Raw genomic sequence first — 21,370 nt, forward strand, 5'->3', positions numbered from 1 at the left:
AAATGGTTTGTGATACAAATGTAAAAAGCATGTTAAACATCCTTCCTCACAATGAAGTTTTTATGTGAAAATGAAACATTTTTAGGCCATGGTGGCACGGAATCACCCCAAATGCAGTACATATGTTTCCCTCTTCTCTCCTATCTGTTCACTCTCTTTGTCCTTCTCCCATATCTCTCAGTCTCCCTCTCTCCCTACCCCTGTTCTAGCTCTCGGCCCCCTCCCTCCGTATCGCTCCTCTCCCATGCTCAGTGTTTAGGGATGGAGGAGACTCCCCCACACAGTCATGGCCTCACACACACAGATGTGCAGGGTGTGTATGTGTGTGCACGGGGGCAGCAGGCAGCTGACAGCTGGAATAAAGCAAAGACTGATGCACAGAAGAGAGAAAGAGAGAGATTGATAGAGAGAGAGAGGGGAGAGAGAAAGACAGGAGAGTGTGAGAGGAGAGAGATGGTGATAAAGAGAGAGGGGAGAGAGAAAGACAGGAGAGTGTGAGAGGAGAGAGATGGTGATAAAGAGAGGGAGGGGAGAGAGAAAGACAGGAGAGTGTGAGAAGAGAGAGAGTGATAGAGAGAGAGGGGAGAGAGAAAGACAGGAGAGTGTGACAGGAGAGAGATGGTGATAAAGAGAGAGGGGAGAGAGAAAGACAGGAGAGTGTGACAGGAGAGAGATGGTGATAAAGAGAGAGGGGAGAGAGAAAGAGAGAGGAAATGACTATAATCCTCCTCTAGATATACAGTGTCTGGAGAAAGAGAGGTGTCCCCATATTCTATGGCATGACAGAACGTGAAGAAGAGAAGAGTCTTGGATCCAGCCACTGATGATACATGTACCTCACTCTTAACTCGCTCAACCCACAAACTACAAACCCCACCAACCCAAACACACAAGAAGCCAAACTCCTCTGATGCAACAGTGCACTGATCATCTTTCCCTTAGCTGGTGTATCAGCTCATAGAGGCTGATAACAGATGCAGACACCAGGGAAACCAAAGCTGCATTCTGCCTGCGCAGCTGAAAAGGTGGTGGTGTCTGTGCATTGTGAGGACTCTCAGCTGTTAAAACATCACTGCTGCGGAGGAGACAGAGTACAGTGCCTCAGTTCTGGATTCTACCTCTCTCCCCAGACCACAGACACACACTATGCCAGTGAGAAAGAGAGAGGAGAGAGAGAGCAGAGAATGGCAGAGAAGAGAGAGTAGAAGAGACATTATGAGGGAGGTATAGTTCTAGAAGAGGGACAGAAGGAAAGCCTAGTTACACTTTTGGCCTATGCCAAAAAAAGCATGTAGCTGACATCGTAAACCTGCATCTCTGAAGGTCTCCCATGTGAAGTAGACTTTAAGGTATAGTGGGCCTCACTATGGCGCTCTAGCGTGGAGTAATGGTGAAGGTTGTGGGCTGCAGAATGGAGCAGTGGTTGAGGTAGTGGGTCTCAGTGTTGAGAAACGGTTAGGGTGGTAGGCCTCAGCGCGGAGCAGTAGGCCTCAGAACGGAGTTGTGGTTTGAGCAGCAGAGAAGTAAGTCTCAGTGGTGGTTAAAGCAGTAATAGGCCCCAGCGTGCAGCAGGGGTTTTAGAAGAATAGCACTATAGGCCCCTGCGTGCAGCAGTAGTTTTAGAGGAATAGCACTATAGGCCCCAGCGTGCAGCAGTAGTTTTAGAGGAATAGCACTATAGGCCCCTGCGTGCAGCAGTGGTTTTAGAGGAATAGCACTATAGGCCCCAGCGTGCAGCAGTGGTTTTAGAAGAATAGCACTATAGGCCCCAGCGTGCAGCAGTAGTTTTAGAGGAATAGCACTATAGGCCCCAGCGTGCAGCAGTAGTTTTAGAGGAATAGCACTATAGGCCCCTGCGTGCAGCAGTGGTTTTAGAGGAATAGCACTATAGGCCCCAGCGTGCAGCAGTAGTTTTAGAAGAATAGCACTATAGGCCCCAGCGTGCAGCAGTGATTTTAGAGGAATATTACTATAGGCCCCAGCGTGCAGCAGTGATTTTAGAGGAATAGCACTATAGGCCCCAGCGTGCAGCAGTGATTTTAGAAGAATAGCACTATAGGCCCCAGCGTGCAGCAGTGATTTTAGAGGAATAGCACTATAGGCCCCAGCGTGCAGCAGTGATTTTAGAGGAATAGCACTATAGGCCCCAGCGTGCAGCAGTGGTCAGAGGCTAGACCATTGAACCCATGTTTGTGTAGAGCAGGGTTGGACTCAATTCGGAATTTTCCGAATGTAATTAAATTCAACAGATTAATTTGAATGTGAATTGTCCACACCCCTCAGGAAGTAGAATTTGAATTGAAGGAAATATAATTTAATTCAAACCAAATCAAATTGGTCAAGTACACATATTTTACAGATGTTATCACAGGTGCAGCAAAATGCTTATGTTTCTAGCACCAACAATGCAGTAACACCTAACAATACAAAACAATACACACAAATCCACAACAAAGAAAAATAAAGAAATCAAGATATTAGAATGAGCAATGTCAGAGTCCAGAATATAAATATGTACATGGTAGTGTGTACAGATAGCATGGAAAGTATATGAATAGAAAAGTTGCGTAGCGCAGTAGTTATATATGATGAGCCTTGACTAGAATACAGTACACTGAGTGTACAAAACATTTAGAACACCTTCCTAATACATTTTAGTCATTTAGCAGACGCTCTTATCCAGAGCGACTTACAGTAGTGAATGCATACATTTCATACATTTCATACATTTTTTTCTGTGCTGGCCCCCCGTGGGAATCGAACCCACAACCCTGGTGTTGCAAACACCATGCTCTACCAACTGAGCTACAGGGAAGGCCAATATTGCGGCTAATATTGAGTTGCATCCCCTTTGCCCTCAGAACAGCCTCAATTAGTCGGCGCATGGACTCTACAAGGTGTCAAAAGTGTTCCACAGGGATGCTGGCCCATGTTGACTACAATGCTTCCCACAGTTGTGTCAAGTTGGCTAGATGTCCTTTGGATGGTAGACCATTCTTGATACACACGGGAAACTGTTGAGCATGAAAAACCCAGCAGCGATCCAGTTCTTGACACACAAACCGGTGCACCTGGCACCTACTACCATACCCTGTTCAAAGGCACTTAAATCTTTTGTCTTGCCCAATCACCCTTTGAATGGTACACATACACAATCCATGTCTCAATTTTCTCAAGGTTAACAAATCCTTCTTTAACCTGTCTGCTCCCCTTTAGCTACACTGATTTGAAGCGGATTTAACAGGTGACATCAATAAGGGATCATAGCTTTCACTTGGATTCCCCTGGTCGGTCAGTCGGTCATGGAAAAAGCATTGTGTTCCTAATGTTTTGTACACTCAGTGTATATACATACAGTATAAAGTGGGTAAAACAGTATGTAAACATTATTGAAGTGACCAGTGTTCAGTGACTATGTACAGTGCATTCGGAAAGTATTTAGATCCCTTGACTTTTTCCACATTTTGTTACCTGACAGCCTTATTCTAAAATTGATTGAACTGTTGTTTTCCTCATCAATCTATACACAATACCCCATAATCACAAAGCAAACACAGGTTTTAAGAATTCTTTGCAAATAAATGTATAAAAAAAACTGAAATATCACATTTACAAAGTATTCAGACCCTTTACTCAGTACTTTGTTGAAGCACCGTTGGCAGAAATTACAACCTCGAGTCTTCTTGGGTATGACGCTACAAGCTTGGCACACCTGTTTTTTGGGAGTTTCTTCCATTCTTCTCTGCAGATCCTCTCAAGCTCTGGGAGGTTGGATGGGGAGCATCGCTGTACAGCTATCTTCAGGTCTCTCCAGAGATGTTTGATTGGAATTATGTCCGTGCTCTGGATGGGCCACTCAAGGACATTTAGAGACTTCTCCTGAAGCCACTCCTGCATTGTCTTGGCTGTGTGCTTAGCGTCTCTGTCCTGTTGGAAGGTGAACATTAGCCCCAGTCTGAGGTCCTGAGCTCTCTGGAGCAGGTTTTCATCAAGGATCTCTTTGTACTTTGCTCCTTTCATCTTTCCCTCGAACCTGACTAGTCTCCCAGTCACTGCCGCTGAAAAACATCCCCACAGCATGATGCTGCCACCACCATGCTTCACTGTAGGGATGGTGCCAGGTTTCCTCCAGATGTGACGCTTGGCATTCAGGCCAAATAGTTCAATCTTGGTTTCATCAGACCAGAGAATCTTGTTTCTCATGGTCTGAGAGTCTTTACGTGCCTTTTGGCAAACCAAGTAGGCTGTCATGTGCCTTTTACTGAGGAGCGATTTCTGTCTGGCCACTCTACCAAAAAGGCCTGATTGGTAGAGTGCTGCAGAGATGGTTGTCCTTCTGGAAGGTTCTCCATCTCCACAGAGGAACTCTGGAGCTCTGTCAGAGTGACCATCGGGTTCTTGGTCACCTCCCTGACCAAGGCCCTTCTCCCCCAATTGCTCAGTTTGGCCGGGCGGCCAGCTCTGGGATGAGTCTTGGTGGTTCCAAACACTTTCCATTTAGGAATGATGGAGGCCACTGTGTTCTTGGGGACTTTCAATGCTGCAGAAATGTTTTGGTACCCTTCCCCAGATATGTGCCTCGACACAATCCTGTCTCAGAGCTCTATGGACAATTCCTTCCACCTCATGGATTGGTTTTTGCTCTGACATGTACTGTCAACTGTTCTACCTTATATAGACAGGTGTGTGCCTTTCCAAATCCTGTTGAATCAATTGAATTTACCAGAGGTGTACTTCAATCAAGTTGTAGAAACATCTCAAGGATGATCAATGGAAGCAGGATCCACTTGAGCGCAATTTCGAGACTCATAGCAAAGGGTCTGAATACTTATGTAGATAAGGTATCTGTTTTTTATTTTTTTTAAATGTAATCGAAAAACCTGTTTTCGCTTTGTTGTTATGGGGTATTTTGTGGAGAATGATGAAGATTTTTACTTTATTTTATTTTTAAGACCTGTACTGTATCTGCCTTCTAGATGGTAGCGAGGTGAACAGGCCATGGTTCAGGTGTCTGAGGTCCTTGATGATCTTCTAGATGGTAGCGAGGTGAACAGGCCATGGTTCAGGTGTCTGAGGTCCTTGATGATCTTCTAGATGGTAGCGAGATGAACAGGCCATGGTTCAGGTGTCTGAGGTCCTTGATAATCTTCTAGATGGTAGCGAGGTGAACAGGCCATGGTTCAGGTGTCTGAGGTCCTTGATGATCTTCTAGATGGTAGCGAGGTGAACAGGCCATGGTTCAGGTGTCTGAGGTCCTTGATGATCTTCTTAGCCTTCCTGTGACACCGGGGGCTGTAGATGTCCTGGAGGGCAGGCAGTATGCCCCCGGTGATGAGTTGGGTTGACCGCACCACCCTCTGGAGAGCCCTGTGGTAGCGGATGGTGCAATTGCCATACCAGGTGGTGATACAGCCCGACAGAATGCTCTCAATTGTGCATTTGTAGAAGTTTGTGAGGGTCTTATGGGCAAAGCCCAAATGCTTCATCTTCCTCCCCGTTGATGTGGATGGGGTCGTGCTCTCTGCTCTCCACAATCAGCTTCTTAATTTTGTTGACGTTAAGGAAGAGTTTATTTTCCTGGCACCACTCTGCCAGGGCCCTCGCCTCCTTCCTGTAGGCTGTCTTGTTGTTGTTAGTAATCAGGCCTACCACTGTTGTGTCATCTGCAAACTTGATGATTGAATTGGAGACGTGAGTGGCCACGCAGTCATAGGTGAACAGGGAGTACGGGAGGGGGCTGAGCATGCACCCCTGTGGAGCCCCGGTGTAGAGGATCAGCGTAGCAGAGGTGTTGTTGCCTACCTTCACCACCTGGTGTCAGCCCGTCAGGAAGTCCAGGACCCAGTTACACAGGGCGGGGGTCATTCCAGGGCCCCGAGCTTAGTGATGAGCTTGCAGGGCACTATGCTGTTGAAGGCTGAGCTGTAGTCGATGAACCGCATTCTTACATAGATATTCATCTTGTCTAGATGGAATAGGGCAGTGTGCAGTGTGCAGTGTGATGGTGATTGCGTCATCCTTGGATCTGTTGGGGCTGTATGAAAATTGTAGTGGGTCTAGGGTGTTGGGTAAGGTGAAGGTGATGTGATCCTTAACTAGCCTCTCAAAGCACTTCAGAAGTGAATGCTACAGGCCCATAGTCATTTAGTTCAGTTACCTTCGCTTTCTTGGGTACAGGAACAATGCTGGACATCTTGAAGCAAATAGGATAGGGAGAGATTGAATATGTCTGTAAACTCTCCGTACACATGCTCTGAGAACGCGGCTCAGAACCCCGCTGGCCTGGACCGGCAGCCTCGCGAGGGTTAACACGCTTAAATGTCTTACTCACGTAGGCCATGGAGTGCAAGAGCTCACATTCGTGTTTTTCTCGAAGCGGGCAAAGAAGGTATTTAGCTTTTCCGGGAGCCAGGCATCGGTGTCCGCGACATGGCTGGCTTTCCCTTTATAATCCGGGATTGTCTTGTGTCCCTGCCACATACGTCTCATGTCTGAGCCGTTGAATTGTGACTCCACTTCATCCCTGTACTGACGTTTTGCCTGTTTGATTGCCTTACGGAGGGCTTAGCTGCTCTGTTTGTATATGTCCATGTCCCCAGTCAGCTTGCTGTGGTTAAATGCGGGGGTTTGAGTTTTCAGTTTTTCACGAATGGTGCCATCTATCTACGGTTTTTGGTTTGGATAAGTTCTGATCGTCACAGTGGGAACAACATCCTCTATGCACTTCCTGATGAACTCAGTCACCAAGTCAGTGTATACATCAATGCTACTCTCAAGGCAACCCGGAACATATCCCAGACCGTGTGATCAAAACAATCTTGAAGCGTAGATTTCGATTGGTCTGACCAATATTTAACAGTCCTTACCATGGTTACTTCCTGTTTAAGTTTCTGCCTATAGGAGAGGTGAATCCAAATAGTGGCATGATCTGATTTGCCGAAGGGAGGGCCTTGTCCCCGTCCCAGAAGGGGTAGTAGCAATGGACAAGAGTACACAGGAGATGTGTTGAAAGAACTTCGGTAGTGTTTTCCTCAGATTTCGTTTATTCAAATTTCCAGCTAAATTACAATAAATGCATGCAGCCTCAGGATATTCGGTTTCCAGTTTGTACAAAGTCCAGTGTAGTTCCTTGAGAGAATTATCTCGGGAGGTAATGCGGTCGGCATTTGATATTCCAGATCGGGAGAACAAAAGGACTTGAATTCCTGTATGTTACCACAATCACACAATGGGTAGTTAAAAACTTCTTCGGGATCAGCGTCCCTTCCATGGGACAGTTGAGCTAACATAGGCTAATGCGATTAGCATAAGGTTGTAAGTAACAAGAAAATTTCACAGGACATAGACATATCTGATATTGACAGAAAGCTTAAATTCTTGTTAATCTAACTACACTGTCCAATTTACAGTAGTTATTACAGTGAAAGAATACCATGCTATTGTTTGAGGAGAGTGCACAATTTTGAACATAAAAAGTTATTAATAAACAAATTAGGCATATTTGGGCAGTCTTGATACAAAATTTTGAACAGAAATGCAATGTTTCATTGGATCAGTCTAACACTTTGCGCGCACACTGCTGCCATCTAGTGGCCAAAATGTATATTGCACCTGGGCTGGAATAATACATTATGGCCTTTCTCTTGCATTTCAAGAGAAAGGCCATGAGCTCAGGCCCTGAAGCAACGATATGCATATTCTTGGTACCATTTGAAAGGAAACACTTTGAAGATTGTGGAAATGTAAAAGGAATGTACAGTAGGAGAATATAACACAATAGATCTGGTTAAAGATAATACAAAGAAAAAAACAACTGTTCTTTTGTATTTTAGATTTGAGTATATCATTTCAGGTGAAAATTGAAAACAGATGTTAATCATGAAACATACACCTCCACCTTTCTTTTTCCCAGAGCGTTCTTTCTTCCTGTCTGCGCAATGGACGGAGAACCATGCTGTCCAAATGAACAGGGACAGTATATCCGGAGAGAGACATGACTCAGAGTATGTTACAGTCCCTGATGTCTCTTTGGAGCTCGTCTACTTTATTGTCCCAGGGACTGAACATTAGCAAGTAATACTGTATACTCGGAGCGGTGGATGGTATGCACGCCTCCTGGGTCAATAAGAAGCCAACTTCTTATTCCTCCTCTCTGGTGACAGTGTCTTGGAGCAGCCCCTGGGATGAATGGAATTGCCTTGGGAAGTTCAAACAAAGGATCCAGTTCAGGGAAGTTGCATATCTGTTTGAAATGCTTGTGAGTGACCGCCGATGTAATATCCAAAAGTTATTTCCGGCTGAAGCTAATAATGCAAGAAACATTCTAAGCAAATACTGTAGGAAATGTCACACACACAAAAAATTTACTGCAGAGCTGGCTAGGAGCTAGAAAACAGGGCTACCATGTCTTTCGTCGCCATCTTGTCAAAAAGACAAATCAATTCAGATGAGACATGAAACATGACAGTCTCTTTCATTTGACAAATCCTTTTATCAAAATTATCTACAACTTTTGAATGCAAAAAATACACATACCATACAGTATTTTTCAATTGTCATGAGATGCTGGATTGTCTCTTCCATATGGCAATGTTTGATCTAATGCATTCTGGGAAATGTATTTTCTGGGAAATGTATGCAATTATTTTAAATTATTTTAGGAGAATGAGTTTTAAAAATGAAATGTTTCAACCATATAATGCTACATGACATTGGAAACCACACATGATGTCAAAATAAAAATGTGTAGTGATGTGTAGAATAAATAAGACATTCTGCTTCCTGTGGGGTGTGGCCAATTCAAATGAGAGAGAGATTCTATTAAAATTTTGTAACATCATCCTCAGCTCTGGCATTTTCCCCAATATTTGTAACCAAGGACTGATCACCCCAATCCACAAAAGTGGAGACAAATTTGACCCCAATAACTACCGTGAGATATGCATCAACAGCAACCTTGGGAAAATCCTCTTCATTATCTTTAACAGCAGATTCGAACATTTCCTCAGTGAAAACAATTTACTGAGCAAATGTCAAATTGGCTTTTACCAAATTACCGTACGACAGACCAAGTATTCACCCTGCACACCCTAATTGACAAACAAACAAACCAAAACAAAGGCAAAGGCACAGTCTTCTCGTGCTTTGTTAATTTCAAAAAAGCTTTCGACTCAGTTTGGCATGAGGGTCTGCTATACAAATTGATGGAAAGTGTTGTTGGGGGAAAAACATACAACATTATAATATCCATGTACACAAACAACAAGTGTGCGGTTAAAATTGGCAAAAAAAAACATTTCTTTCCACAAGTCCGGGGGTGAGACAGGGATGTGGCTTAAGCCCCCACGCTCTTCAACATATATATATCAACGAATTGGTGAGGGCACTAGAACAGTCTGCAGCACCCGGCCTCACCCTACTAGAATCTGAAGTCAAATGTCTACTGTTTGCTGATGATCTGGTGCTTCTGTCCCCAACCAAGGAAGGCCTACAGCAGCACTTAGATCTTCTGCACAGATTCTGTCAGAATTGAGCCCTGACAGTAAATCTCAGTAAGACAAAAATAATGGTTTTCCAAAAAAGGTGAATACAAATTCCATGTAGACACCGTTGCCCTAGAGCACACACAAAACTATACATATCCCGGCCTAAACATCAGCACCACAGGTAACTTCTACAAAGCTGTGAACGATCTGTGAACGATCTGCGTTACAAGGCAAGAAGGGCCTTCTATGCCATCAAAAGGAACATAACATTCGACATACCAATTAGGATCTGACAAAATACACTTGAATCAATTATTGAACCCATTGCCCTTTATGGTTGTGAGGTTTGGGGGTCCGCTCACCAACCAATAATTCACAAAATGGGACAAACACCAAATTTAGACTCTGCATGCAGAATTCTGCAAAAATATATACAACGTAACGCAGAGCAGAATTAGGTCGATACCCACTAATGATCAAAATCCAGAAAAGAGCCGTTAAATTCTACAACCACCTAAATGGAAGCGATTCCCAAATTTCCAAATTCCCGACTCCCTTCCATAACAAAGCCATCGCCTACAGAGAAATGCACCTGGAGAAAAGCCCCCTTAGCAAGCTGGTCCTGGGGTTCTGTTCACAAACACAAAGACCCCACAGAGCCCCAGGACAACAACACAATTAGACCCAACCAAATCATAAGAAAACAAAAATATAATTACTTGACACATTGGAAAGAATTGACAAAAAAACTGAGCAAACTAGAATGCTATTTGGGCCTAAACAGAGAGTACACAGTGGCAGAATACCTGACCACTGTGACTATGTACAGACTCAGTGAGCATAGCCTTGCTATTGAGAAAGGCCACCGAAGGCAGACCTGGCTCTCAAGAGAGGACAGGCTATGTGCACACTGCCCACAAAATGAGGTGGAAACTGAGCTGCACTTCCTAACCTCCTGCCAAACGGTATGACCATATTAGAGACACATATTTCCCTCAGATTACACAGGCCCGCAAAGAATTTGAAAACAAATCTAATTTTCATGAACTCTCATATCTACTGGGTGAAATACCACAGTGTGCAATCACAGCATCAAGATGTGTGACCTGTTGCCACAAGAAAAGGGCAACCAGTGAAGAACAAACACCATTGTGAATACAACCTATATTTATGTTTATTTATTTTCCCTTTTGTACTTAAACTATTTGCACATAATTACAACACTGTATATAGACATAATATGACATTTGAAATGTCTTCCTTCTTTTGGAACTTTTGTGAGTGTCATGTTTACTGTTCATTTTTTATTGTTCATTTCACTTTTGTTTATTATATATTTAACTTGATTTGGCAACAAGGTTGGGTAGGTTATTTCCTAAATGTAATCCATTACAGTGACTAGTTACCTGTCCAGAATTGTAATCAGTAACGCAACTTTTTGATTTTTTTTTTAACCATCTGATTACATTCAGTTACTTTTAGATTACATTCCCCTTAAGAGGCATTAGAAGAAGACAACAATGTATGTTACCAATTGAACGACATCTATTGCAGGATAAATCAATGTTAAAGTTTACATGGCTGGCCATATATAGATGTTACATTTTACTTTATGGGTTGGTTATGTAGGCTTCTTCTAACACATTGCTTCTACTACATATGATAATACGATTAAATTATAACTTTACTTTAAAAGACTTTGGTTATCAGAATTCTAGTCATTCCAATAAATGTTGTACCCCTTGATCTTCAAGAATAGGACTCGGAAATATGGAAGTATAGATTAGCCAAATTGTTTTACCTGAGCATGACGCCAAATAAGGACTTATTAGCCAGCCCTACTCTGTTGTTTATGATTTTGTTATCATGGAGGACTGATTGGGCTCATTGATTTGAGTTGAAAAATAAATGCTGCGCTCATGGAATGGCATGCTTTGAGCACTACTGAAAAGTGCTATTTACATGTGACAAATGAATGCAATATGCTGCATTTGTTATAGGCCTATTGTTTACCTTTTTGTTGCTGACACTTTGATGTCTTGATAATATGCAGCTGTTTAAAGGGCAAATCCACAGATGAAACAATAACAAAATGGTTGTCCCGCCTGTGTTTTGGTAAAAAGCTGAGGGATGGGCCTGGAGAAATGTAACCACTCAGATTAATAGATAGAGCTATGGATGCAAGGACTGATCATCCATGATATCAACATTATTGTTTTAACCATGTTATGAGGCTATACAGTGTTTGCTTACATTTACAATGTTTATAAACATTGGAGAAAAACAAGCTTATATTTTGGGTTCTAATGGGGTGTGAAAGTTGAACTAAGCTCATGAGTCATATATAAGTTATATTCTTCAAGAATCAATGGAAATATATACAGTACCAGTCAAAGGTTTGAACACAGCTACTCATTCAACTTTATTTCTTTTTTGTTTGACTATTTTCTACATTGTAGAAAAGTAGTGAAGACATCAAAACTATGAAATAAAACATATGGAATCATGTAGTAACCAAAAAAGTGTTAAACAAATCCAAATATATTTTATATTTAAGATTCTTCAAAGTAGCCATCCTTTTCCTTGATGACAGCTTTGCACACTCTTGGCATTCTCTCAACCAGCTTCCTGAGGAATGCTTTTCCAACAGTCTTGAAGGAGTTCCCACATATGCTGAGCACTTGTTGGCTGCTTTTCCTTCAGTCTGCTGTCCAACTCATCCCAAACCATCTCAATTGGGTTGAGGTCGGGTGATTGTGAGAGGCCAGGTCATCTGATGCAGCTATCCATCATTCTCCATCCTGGTCAAATAGCCCTTACACAGCCTGGAGGTGAGTTTTGGGTCATTGTCCTGTTAAAAAAAAATGATAGTCCCACTAAGTGCAAACCAGATGGGATGGCGTATCTCTGCAGAGTGCTGTGGTAGCCATGTGTGCCTTGAATTCTAAATAAATCATTGACAATGTCACCAGGGAAGCACCCCCACACCATCACACCTCCTCCTCCATGCTTCACGGTTGGGATGGTGTTCTTCGGCTTGCAAGCTTCCCCATTTTTCCTCCAAAGATAACGGTGGTCATTATGGCCAAATGTTTGTTTCATCAGTCCAGAGGACATGGAGATGTGCAGTTGCAAACCGTAGTCTGGTTTTTATGGCGGTTTTGGAGCAGTGGCTTCTTCCTTACTGAGCGGCCTTTCAGGTTATGTCGATATAGGACTCGTTTTACTGTGGCTATAGATACTTTTGTACCTGTTTCCTCCAGCATCTTCACAAGGTCCTTTGCTGTTGTTCTGGGATTGATTTTCACTTTTCGCACCAAAGTACGTTCATCTCTAGGAGACAGAACGCATCTCCTTCCTGAGGGGTATGACGGCTGCGTGGTCCCATGGTGTTTATACTTGCATACTATTGTTTGTACAGATGAACGTGGTACCTTCAGGCGTTTGGAAATTGCTCCCAAGGATGAACCAGACTTGTGGAGGTCTACAAATTTTTCTGATGTCTTGGCTGATTTCTTTTGATTTTCTCATGATGTCAAGCATCATGGGAAAATTTGAAGGTAGGCCTTGCAATACATCCGCAGGTACACCTCCAATTGACTCAAATTATGTCAATTAGCCTATCCGAAGCTTCTAAAGCCATTATATCATTTTCTGGAATTTTCCAAGCTGTTTAAAGGCACAGTCAACTTAGTGTATGTAAACTTCTGACCCACTGGAATTGTGATACAGTGAATTATAACTGAAATAATCTGTCTGTAAACAATTGTTGGAAAAACTAATTGTGGCATGGACAAAGTAACTGTCCTGACTTTTCAAAACTATAGTTTGTTAACAAGATATTTGTGGAGTGGTTGAAAATCGAGTTTTAATGACTCCAACCTAAGTGTATGTAAACTTCCGACTTCAACTGTATATATAAGTTTAAAAAAATGGAAGTAATAACTAAATATTTCCCCTTTAAGTCTTTCGAAAGTGTACGAGTTTGAGTATCTGTCCATTAGTCCTCTGGGGAAAAAAATTCAGCATGAATTAGATTGAGCAATGAAAGCTCCACTTTTATTCCATAGGCTGGGATCCGCACTATGCTGCCGTTGCAAGAGCGCATTTTTCACTTGCTGTCCACTGGTTTCAAAAACAATGATTGATAGGCAGCTTAAACTTCTTGAATTAAACCATCATTGGGTTCAAATACACATTTAGAATCGTGAACAGCCATCCACAACAACCACAATACGTAAATCGCAAATAGCTTAACGAGAGAGCAGCAGTGTGATTCACATCACTGCGTTATGTAGATATATATCCGTATCGCCGTAGACTACACCACTGTTGTCATTCTTACCTCCAATCTTTTATTCAAATTGGATCATCTTTGGATGCCGACAGCAGTCGCACCATTTGGAAAACAAAACGTTGTACTGCAGCCTACAAAAGCCTATTCCTGCGCTTTTCCGGCGATCGATCAAACACATTTGGTGTTTCATCATAGTGGTCTCTGATTTGTGGTCAGAGTTGCTCAGGTGGAACAAATTTAAACGTGCGCCTTTTTTCCATGCTGATTTGAATGACATTGAGAAAACAGAGAATTGTCAAAGATTTTTTGCAAACATCCTTTCTAAATTTAAAAGTAATCATCGACATAATCATTTAGTTTTTAAAAAGTATCTGTAATCCGACGGATTACCGGATTACAGTTACCGTTTTTGTAATGTAATGTTACATGTAATCACCAACCCTGTTTGGCAATGTAAATATATGTTTCCCATGCCAATAAAGCCACTTAAATTGAATTGAATTGAATTGAGAGAGAGAGAGAGAGAGAGAGAGAGAGAGAGAGAGAGAGAGAGAGAGAGAGAGAGAGAGAGAGAGAGAGAGAGAGAGAGAGAGAGAGAGAGAGAGAGGGAGGGAGAGGGAGAGAGAGAGAGAGAGAGAGGGAGGGAGAGGGAGAGAGCACGAGAGAGCACCCTGTACAGGTTGTCTGAGCTGGGAATGAGAACTATCTGGAGATGACTGCCATCTGGGAGAAATACAGCCGACACAAAGAAAGACAAATCAATTCCTGGATTTTAACGGGACACACCTCAAATAGTCAACCGCAGGCTCTCTCCTTTAACATAGTGGAGGTTGGCATGTCAGCATTTTCCTATTCCATTAGACATTGTTGTAGCCTATGATCCAATGAAAGTTTGCGGTAGTGTGTAGACTATGATTCAATTCAATTGCTGTACTCTACTTCATATAAACCGACGTCCAATTGAATTGGTCAACATCAACAACACCAACAATAATAGTTATAAAGGTGTTTATGACAAGTCCGAGTGGCACAGCCCAAACTCTAACCCAGTGACACTGAAACGTTTGCCAATCACAACCTGACCTATCTTGACACGTTTCTATGGTGACATATGGGAAGAGATGACAGTCAAATACCCAGAGAAACCCTATATATAAAGCAATTTATGTTTGAGTCTTTTATATATATATATATATATATATATATATATGACTGAAACATACGTTGTTTTATATATCAATAACATTCTTGAGAAATGTGTTGTTAGAGAGACTTACAAGACAGCGAGCGTGGAGAGAAGGGACCGCATCTCTTCCCCCCTCCACTACGGAACTTCGCCCAGAGTCAGTCTCCTTGTCGGTCAGAGCCGGTCCGACAGTCCGGAGAGTTCACTTGTGTGTTTATAATCCGCTGGATGGAGTGGAGGGTCAAAGAGTCAGCGGACACTCTCGTTGGCATCGGCTTGCGGTGGGTGGGTGGGGTGTGGCGGGGCGGGGTGGCCGTGCCACTGTGACCAGAGGGCTACCTTTCTTGGCTGTCACTATGGCTGGTGGAGCGGGGAGGGGCGGAGCGCGGGGAGAGGTTAGGGCATCAAACAGCTGCAGCCTCCGGGTTTGAGAGGAACAGGTGAAAGCGCCTTCACGGCTCACAGCTGCTGAAGTCCAATCGACTCCCCCGCTACGTTATGTTTAATTCACTTTCGTCCTGGTGTTTGGTGCTACAATAAGGCTTATACTAGGTCAATAACTTTCTTCTGAGAGAATTCCACATTAGACGAATTTGAAGATATGAGACGCAGAAAGAGGTCTCTAGTCCCTGCGAGGCAAGGTAAGGCGCTGTGGGAGGCGGGATACCTGGACGGGCTGGATGCGAGGGCGGCGTGGAGAAGGGGGCTCTGCGGGCACCGGGTGCTGCAGGGCGGGCTCGGTCATGGCTACTATCGCACGATGGGTCACGAAGTCTCTGGCCCGGGGGACACCGAACAACGGTGTCCAGTAGAGTGGAGAAAAGCCCGGAGCGGTCCAGCTCAGAGGGAGATGGAGAGAGTTGAATGAAAGGGAAGAGGTGAGGGGGAGTGAGAGAGAGGAGGGTTGTAGTGATAGAGGGAGGGGGAATTGGAGAGGATGGGAACAGCTGTGACTGGGTGGCGGACCCAGCCACCCGCGACAGCGCGAAAATGAAAGCCGCTCTCTGCACCTGATTTCCCTGACTTCCCCGTCTGTCTCAGCCGCAAGTTGCCTGGCTGCTGTCCTCCCAGAGCTCCGACACAATACCAACCAAAACACAGAACGATTACATCACCTCGAAACTGTTTGAAGGGGGAAAAAGGCAATCTGATATTTTTATTTAAAAAAATAAAAATAAAAAGTTAGCAGTTTTCCTGAAAAAAACAACAACGTGTATATGGCTGGTTCAAGGATCCGAGCGTTGCAGAACAGAAGAGATCTACTTCTGTTGGTAAAGAAATAAAGGTAGAGTGAATGCGTGCACTTGAAACGACGTTTACCTAATCACATTGACAAATCGACCCCAGAACCTGGACCTTCTCTCCCTCTCTCTCTCTCTGCTTCCTTCTTTCAATCAGTGGCGAGAGGAAAACACAAAAAGGACACAGCTGCGGGTTTTCTCCAGCTCCAACATGTATGTTGGTTTTCGCTTTTTTTTTTAAAGAAAGAAAAGGTTTTCCTTCCGCAAAAAGCTTGTCTTTACGGTGGATGGGATTGCTGTATGGGATAGGCGAGTCAGTCGGCAGGCACAAACCTCACTCCAAGAAAAAACAGAACAAGATTTTAACAGCCGTGGATCAATCCACCGCTCCCTCCCTCCTTCCCACCACCAGCCACCTCTCCCTCTGCTGCTCTCTCTCTCAGCACCCCCCCTCTCACACACACACTTAATGGATCAAAATGAGATCAGTCAGTCGCTATGTGATGCCGACCAACTCCGGCAAAACAGTGTTGGACATGTCACTGGCTGCAAGTAAGGGGGAAGGGGAAACAAGGCTGAGTTTTTACAAATCTCCACAAAATACGTGTTTATGCTCTTTTGCCACCTTTCACAACTCCCTGGGGAATAAAAGAGGCGAGTTACTTTTGCCCTCAGATTACTCCTCGCCTCAGTGAAAGAGAAACCCGACCACTGCCACCCCTCTGCCCTGGACCCATGGTGGGGCGAGACCGCAAGAGCGGGAAGAGAGGAGGGTGGGGGGCACGACTAGCAGAGCAGACCCTCCAAGTCAAGAGTTATATATATTGCTTTAAAAAGTGATGTATTTTGACTCTTCGTTTCATAACTTATAAGTTCAACCTTAATAGGGGAAAATGAAACGGAGAGTGAGAGACAGTCCGCTTGAAAAGTGGGAGGGCGGTATGTAAGTATGGACTCGGATCCAAAACGAACATTTCTCAGGGATTTCGGCAGCAACGCCCGCTCTGCGCTCCTAACTCTCCCTCTCACCGCCACAGAACCGCAGACGGTCAGCCAAGCCAACACAACAATCCTTCCATACCTCTCTCTCTCTCTCTCTCTCTCTCTCTTTCTCTCTCACACACACACACACACACACACACACACACACACACACACACACACACACACACACACACACACACACACACACACACACACACACACACGTGCACACGTGCACACACACGCGCACACACACGCGCACATGACAGCAGCTACGTGGCCTCCGGGGCTGGGTAGGGGTACTGTGGTTGAATGGCTTTTAAGTCATGTTCAATAGAAGAGCTCCTGGCCCAACTCTTCTACTGGCCCTCTTCCTGTCCCTGCACCTGTGTCTGGGTGGATAGTTTACTCCTTTGGCCTGCCTGGTGTCCAGCTAGCCAGGCCAGGGCAGGAGGGCACTTCTTATAAACCACCTGGCTGACCACAGCCCGCTGGACCACAGGTTCAAACAGACACACATGTGACCGCTGTTTACTCCAACACACCACAGGGGGCGCCAGTCATTACTCCGGGCGTTCCTTTGCCCCAGCTTGCTCTTGGTAATTGGTGTTATTTAAACATGTTCTTTATTAGACTATGAGAGTTGCAGAAATACCCCAATTGAGGTGTGTCATGCCCATATGAGGCACAGGGGCACGTGTCCCTTCAGATGTGGCCTGTAAAAATCAAATAAAAAATAATTTAATGTTAAAAAACTAGCCACCTAGCAATTTTATGAAGTTGGTTTTAGCTAGCCCAGATAGGTTCCCAGTCTCCCAACCTCATAACTAGCCTGAAATGGCTTCTTGGTAGCTATCAATCAAGATAGAGTAACTAGCTTGTATATCTTAACTGGCATGCCTGCTGCCAAGGTTGGTAGACTTTAGAAACGCAAGCAATTACTAAATGTACTGAATAAAACTCACATTCCTTTCAAACTTTTACCCAGATTTGAAAAAAGAACCACCAGTCAGGAGGATACAGAAAGTTCAAGAGGTATGCTTAGATATGCAGAGAAATATACATATTTTAGACATAGAAATAATCATAATTATTATCATGCTCTAGATTGCAGGAAAAAGCTGTTTCAGATGTTTGAAAAATAAACAATTCTCCAACCACCTCCTGGCCATCGTCACGTACACTACATGGTCAAAAGTATGTGGACACCCCTTCAAATGAGTGGATTCGGCTATCTCAGGCCCACCCGTGCTTCTACACCTGCATTGTTTGCTGTTTGGGGTTTTAGGCTGGGTTTCTGTACAGCACTGTTAGATATCAGCTGACGTAAGAAGGGTTTTATAAATACATTTGATTTGATGTGATTTGATTTGCTGACAGGTGTATACAACCGAGCACACAGCCATGCAATCTCCATAGAAAAACATTGGCAGTAGAATAGCACATACTGAACAAGTCAGTTTGTCAAGTTTGCACTGCTGGAGCTGCTCCAGTCAACTGTAAGTGCTGTTACTGTGAAGTGGGAACGTCTAGGAGCAACAACGGCTCACCCACAAAGTGGTAGGCCACACAAGCTCACAGAACAGGACCAGCGAGTGCTGAAGCATGTAGCACGAACAAATCGTCTGTCCTCGGTTGCAACACTCACTACCGAGTTCCAAACTGCCCCTGGAAGCAACGTCAGCACAAGAACTGTTTGTCGGGAGCTTCACGAAATGGGTTTCCATGGCCGAGCAGCCGCACACAAGCCCAAGATTGCCATGCGCAATGCCAAGTGTCGGCTGGAGACGTGTAAAGATTGCAGCCATTGGACTCTGGAGCAGTGGAAACACTTTCTTTGGAGTGATGAATCACGCTTCCCCATCTGGCAGTCCAACGGACAAATCTGGGTTTGGCGGATGCCAGGAGAATGCTACCTGCCCCAATGCATAGTGACAACTGTAAAGTTTGGTGGAGATGGAATAATGTTCTGGGGCTGTTTTTCATGGTTCGGGCTAGGCCCCTTAGTTACAGTGAAGGGAAATGTTAACGCTACAGCATACAATGACATTCTAGATGATTCTGTGCTTTCAACTTTGTGGCAACAGTTTGGGAAGGCCCTTTCCTGTTTTAGCATAACAATGCCCCATGCACAAAGCGAAGTCCATACAGAAATGGCTTGTTGAGATTATTGTGGAAAAACTTGACTGGCCTGCACAGAGCCCCAACCTCAACCCCATCAAACACCTTTGGGATGAATTGGAACATCGACTGCGAGCCAGGCCTAATCGCCCAACCTCAGTGCCCGACCTCACTAATGCTCTTGTGGCTGAATGAAAGCAAGTGCCCGCAGCAATGTTCCAACGTCTAGTGGAAAGCCTTCCCAGAAGAGTGGAGGCTGTTATAGCAGAAAAGTGGGGACCAACTCCATTTTAACACCCATGATTTTGGATTGAGAAGTTTGAGGAGCAGGTGCCCACATACCTTTAGTGTACTTTGTTCCCCCTGAGATTCTTGGGATGCATGACGCCCCTTGCCCATCAGGAGGAGTGACTCTATGGGAGTCCATTTCCCTTCGAGTGTATTTTGTGGCTATCTAGCTATGGAGTGGTATAAAATAGATGTCACCTTGAAGAATGATCTTTTTTCAGCCATTGTGTAAGTCGTCTACCCAGTAGAAGTATAATGGCGCCGGAGGAGATGGCTGCCGTTTTACGATCTCCTAACCAATTGTGCTATTGTGTGTGTTCTTTCGCGTTATTTGAAACTTATTTTGTACATAATGTTTCTGCAACCATCTCTTATGACACGAAAAGAGCTTCTAGATATCAGGACAGCGATTACTCACCCCATGCTGGAGGAATACTTTTTCTTCAAAGAGTCGGATGGGAAGAATTTACTTCAGACACCCGACAAGGCCCTCATCCCCGTCATTCGCAGGAGAAAGAGACGAAGATATCAGGGACGAAGATCTGGGTGTCCTGTAAGGATCCGCCGCCAAGCGGGTCTCCCTTTACCATCGGTCTTATTAGCCAACGTACAATCAATGCTAAATAAAATAGATAAACTACGATCACGTAGATCCTAACAACGAGACATTAAAAACTGTAATATCTTATGTTTCACCGAGTCGTGGCTGAACGACAACATGAATAACATACAGATGGTTGGTTTTAAGCTTTTTCCGGCAGGGTAGAACAGCGGCTTCTGGTAAGACAAGGGATGGCGGTCTATGTATATTGTAAACAACAGCTGGTGCACAAAATCTAAGGAAGTCTCGAGGTTTTGCTCGCCTGAGGTAGAGCATCTCATGATAAGCTGTAGACTACTTACCAAGAGAGTTTTCATCTATATTCTTTGCAGCTGTCTATTTACCACCACAAACTGATGCTGGCATTAAGAGCTGTATACGGCCATAAGCAAACAGGAAAACGCTCATCCTAGTGGCAGGGGACATTAATGCAGGGAAACTTAAATCCGTTTTACCTCATTTCTACCAGATAAATGTGCAACCAGAGGGAAAAAAAACTCTAGATCACTTTTACTCCACACACAGAGACGCGTACAAAGCTCTCCCTCTCTCTCCATTTGGCAAATCTAACCATATTTCTATCCTCCTGATTCCTAAAGCAGGAAGCACCAGTGACTCGGTCAGTAAGAAAGTGGTCAGATGAAGCAGATGCTAAGCTACAGGACTGTTTTGCAGGACTTCTTTGCTAGCACTGACTGCAGGACTGTTTTGCTAGCACAGACTGGAATAAGTTCGGGGATTCCTCAGATGGCATTGAGGAGTACACCACATCAGTCTCTGGCTTCATCAATAAGTGCAGCTGGTTGTATCACTGCCTGGTATGGCAACTGCTCGGACTCCGACCGCAAGGCACTACAGAGAGTAATGCGTACGGCCCAGTACATCACTGGGGCCAAGCTTCCTGCCATCCAGGACCTCTATTCCAGGCGGTGTCAGGCCCTAAAAATTGTCCAAGACTCCAGCAACCCTAGTAATAGACTGTTTTCTCTGCTACCGCACGGCAAGCGGTACCGGAGCGCCAATTTTAGGTCCAAAAGGCTTCTTAACAGCTTCTACCCCAAGCCATAAGACTCCTGAACAGCAAATCAAAGGGCTACCCGGACCCCTCTTTTATGCTGCTGCTATTCTCTGGTTATTATCAATGCATAGTCACTTTAACTCTACCTA

General features: G+C 44.2%; 1 protein-coding gene across 2 annotated transcripts in view; it reads right to left on the bottom strand.

Annotated features, from left to right (window-relative positions):
• The window catches only part of LOC115205341 (fibroblast growth factor 18-like), a 28,915-nt gene extending 12,313 nt beyond the window's left edge, over nucleotides 1–16,602 (bottom strand). For both annotated transcript variants that reach the window (XM_029771197.1, XM_029771196.1), the window contains exon 1: nucleotides 15,060–16,602. In XM_029771197.1, coding sequence (XP_029627057.1) covers nucleotides 15,060–15,091 — 32 coding nt within the window. In that variant the 5' untranslated portion in view covers nucleotides 15,092–16,602. The remainder of the gene's footprint in view (nucleotides 1–15,059) is intronic.
• Between the last annotated feature and the right edge of the window lie 4,768 nt (nucleotides 16,603–21,370).

The sequence above is a fragment of the Salmo trutta genome, chromosome 13 (genome assembly GCF_901001165.1).
Source record: "Salmo trutta chromosome 13, fSalTru1.1, whole genome shotgun sequence".
In the NCBI taxonomy this organism is placed as follows: domain Eukaryota; kingdom Metazoa; phylum Chordata; class Actinopteri; order Salmoniformes; family Salmonidae; genus Salmo; species Salmo trutta.